The sequence below is a fragment of the Cyprinodon variegatus genome, unplaced genomic scaffold, assembly GCF_000732505.1.
Source record: "Cyprinodon variegatus isolate N-32 unplaced genomic scaffold, C_variegatus-1.0 Scaffold61, whole genome shotgun sequence".
Lineage (NCBI taxonomy): Eukaryota > Metazoa > Chordata > Actinopteri > Cyprinodontiformes > Cyprinodontidae > Cyprinodon > Cyprinodon variegatus.
The window spans coordinates 1,767,547-1,770,898 of NW_015150514.1; the positions used below are offsets into that span (position 1 = coordinate 1,767,547).

General features: G+C 45.0%; 1 protein-coding gene across 1 annotated transcript in view; it reads left to right on the top strand.

Moving 5' to 3' along the window:
* Positions 1-3,352, top strand: part of LOC107082757 (microtubule-associated serine/threonine-protein kinase 1-like) — a 58,459-nt gene that overhangs the window by 51,492 nt on the left and 3,615 nt on the right. Inside the window, exons 18-22 of the mRNA XM_015371590.1 lie at positions 45-289; positions 371-628; positions 709-941; positions 1,772-1,894; positions 2,046-2,182. Coding sequence (XP_015227076.1) covers positions 45-289; positions 371-628; positions 709-941; positions 1,772-1,894; positions 2,046-2,182 — 996 coding nt within the window. The remainder of the gene's footprint in view (positions 1-44; positions 290-370; positions 629-708; positions 942-1,771; positions 1,895-2,045; positions 2,183-3,352) is intronic.

Below are 3,352 nucleotides of genomic sequence, written 5' to 3' on the forward strand. Positions count from 1 at the left end.
CAAATGGTTTGCAGTGACCATTGTACCTCACCATTGTTGTGCAGGAAGCGGCTGTCCTGCTCTGAGTCTCTGTACTCGGAAGGAGATGCGAGTCCTCCTCTTGGTGCCAGGCGCCGCTTCTCAGCTTTGATGGACACCCATCGTTTTGCCTCAACTTTTGAAGGGGAGTCGGATTCTCTGACCCGCCAGAACCTGATGAGGTTCAGAGGAACCTCACTAGATGGGACAACCGTCCCTTCACCAAGCCTCTTGGAGCACAGGCCCTTTGTGAGGGAGCTCAATGGAGCAGGTATGTTGGCAGATTTAGAAGGCAAACATTCTATTAAACTGATTAAATCACTTATTGATCAAACCATCGGACTTCTTGCAGAGAAATCACCCAGACTTTCAGAGACATCCAACATAAGCTCAGCCATCATGACATTATCCCCTGGTCCTGTCGCGCCCTGTCGAGATGTGATCACCCCTCTGTATGACCCCTTGGGGGCTAGAGCCACCAATGACCTGGTCCTCCGCCGGGCACGCCATCACCACTTATCTGGCGACGGAGAAAAACGGAACTCACGACAAGGAAACAAGGTCATCAAGTCAGCGTCGGCCACAGCTCTGTCTGTTATCATCCCGTCAGGTGAAAGGCTGAAGGTCCTAAAACACTGCCACTGTTCTTATTAATATCTTCTCTAACCGTCATCTTCTCCTTTCCTCCAGTGGAGCAACATGGTGGCTTCTCTCCACTGGCCAGCCCCATGTCACCTCATTCCTTCTCCTCCAACCCCTCATCCCGTGACTCCTCACCGAGCCGAGACTTCTTTCCTGCGGTCACCGTTCTTCGATCCCCGATCACAATTCATCGCTCTGGGAAGAAATACGGCTTTACCCTAAGGGCTATCAGAGTTTACATCGGAGACAGTGACATCTACAGCGTCCATCACATGGTTTGGGTAAGAACATTTTGAAAAGCGACAGGCGAGTCATAGCTTTTTGTTTTTGTCATTTACTTATTAGCTTAAAGGCACACCCAGTAGCTTTTGGCCACTAGGGGCAATAGCCCCAACTGCCTGTATTTTGCTTCTACTAAACCTAAAAAATAGTAACAAAGATATATGACTGTATACTAGTAACAAAGTGTTAACTGACAAGTCTAATAATAAAGTTGAGAAAATAGAATCCGTTTTACATCCGGCTTCTTCTCTAAGCTTGAGCAAACGAACAAACTGCTTTCCATGATCGACTCTTGTTTTTCCTCTCGCTTGATCCCTTTCAGGTTTTTCACTTTTTAGCCTCCTCAGCCATAACCAGCAGTCGAGCAGGCAGAGTAAAAGTAAAGCTAAAGCCTTAGCTCCATGACAATATTAGAGCCTGTGGCAGTAAAACGATACGTTCTTCCAGGTCACTTGACCTGGCCAACGACGGTGCGTCTTCTCCCAACTTACATGGGTGGTATTTCAAGAGGGGAGCCCTGCTCATAGCATTGATAGTGTCAAGCACTGTATACTAGCCTGAGGACTCATTTAAAATAACTCATATCTGACAACTCTTTAGTTCACAAAAACCTTAGAAGTTTTTCTTTAATTAGTTATATGTAAAACAGCATTTGATGATCTAGTTTAATAAGTTGTGTTGTGTAACCAGAGGTTTCTATGCAGCTAGAATGCAGAGGTAAACATAAACTGTCCAGCCCAGTATGGAGTCTTCCTGGTTCCTTAGTGTTACTTAATTTTCTTTCATGTTAATGTATTCTTTGGGTTTTAATGTATTTGTGTATCTGCAGCATGTGGAGGACGGAGGCCCCGCTCAGGAAGCCGGTCTGTGCGCAGGTGACCTGATAACGCACGTCAATGGTGAGCCGGTCCATGGTTTGGTCCACACTGAAGTGGTGGAGCTCATCCTCAAGGTTTGCATCACTTTCATTTCATATCAATGATATTTTTATCGGTGCTAAAATTTAAATAACTTGTGGCCTTTACATGTCGAAGCATGGCTGTTTGTCAGAGAGTCAGCACTGTGAGATCTCACTGCAGAAATCATTTGGTTGCTCTGTGCAGAGTGGCAACAAGGTGACGGTGACAACTACGCCTTTTGAGAACACCTCCATTAAAGTGGGGCCAGCCCGTAAAGCCAGCTACAAGTGCAAGATGGCTCGACGAAACAAGAGGACAGCTGGGAAGGAAAGTCAGGACAGGTAGAACCTAAGCGTTTCAGTTAATACTGACAGTTTGTTACTAAGTCCTTTACTGCTGTACCAGCAGTAACATTGAGAGGCTGAGCTGCTTCTCTGTTTTATCCAATAGAGCTACTGTATGTGAAGCAGAAACTCATCTCATTGGGTGATGTAATGCCACATGGGGCTATTTTTGCATTACTGATATTCAAACAATTTATCAGCTGATGTTATTTGATGCTATATGGCATTACTTGCAACCACTGACCAAATAAAGCATTTCCTCAAACTTTATATCTTTTTAAAATGTTAGTTCTGATTAGATCAACTAAAGGAAAGCATTCAGGTTTTACTCTTCAGGCTCACATTCACAGGGATTAAAGTATTCCAGCCCGGGGCCGGATTTCTGGCCTGGGCAACCGTGTATGCGAGTTAAAAATAAGGGTTTGTGCTTTTCTCACCGAACACAACCTCTCAGAGCCTAGTTATAATCCAGCAGCAGTCTGTTGCAGTGACCTTGTCGCAGGTATGACGCAGACATTTTTGATTTATGCCTAATTTTGAAGCCTGGTCTGCGCTATATTTTCCACGCCACAATGCAAGAGGGACAATCAGGAACTAGCTGGGGGTCTAGATACAGCCAAGGCAGTGAGGAAGTTGGGGCAAGTTTGTGCGAAAACTTGCCCCAAAAGAGCGGGGATCCAGGTGGAAAAAGGGTCCTAGCATTCTCAAGCACTTAACGAGTCGTTTTCCGCAATGGCGGTCATACAAACAAAACAAGCCAGTAAGGTACCAAACAGGAAATATGCATGTGTAGAGCGGATGTAGGTTTGACCAATTTGGACGCCTGCTGTCTGCAGCACTGTCTGTAGTCACCTACAATTTGGGAGAGGTACACCAGAGTGTCTGCGGAGGGGGCGGGGATATCTCTGCGTTAACTGTGACACCTACGCAGACAACCTAGTTTTGAAGTAAATCAGCCTTCATTCACACTAGATATAGATTCAATTTTGCCATCTTCTGAACAATTTTAATATATATATATTTATATATATATATATATATATATATTAGGGATGGAACGGTTTATGAAAACCATCCAAACCGTTCGGTTCGACTGTCTCGGTTCGGTTTGTGTGTGTTTCGTTCGGTTCATGCGCTGCTCCTTTTTCTCATAGGCGAAGCGTTTAC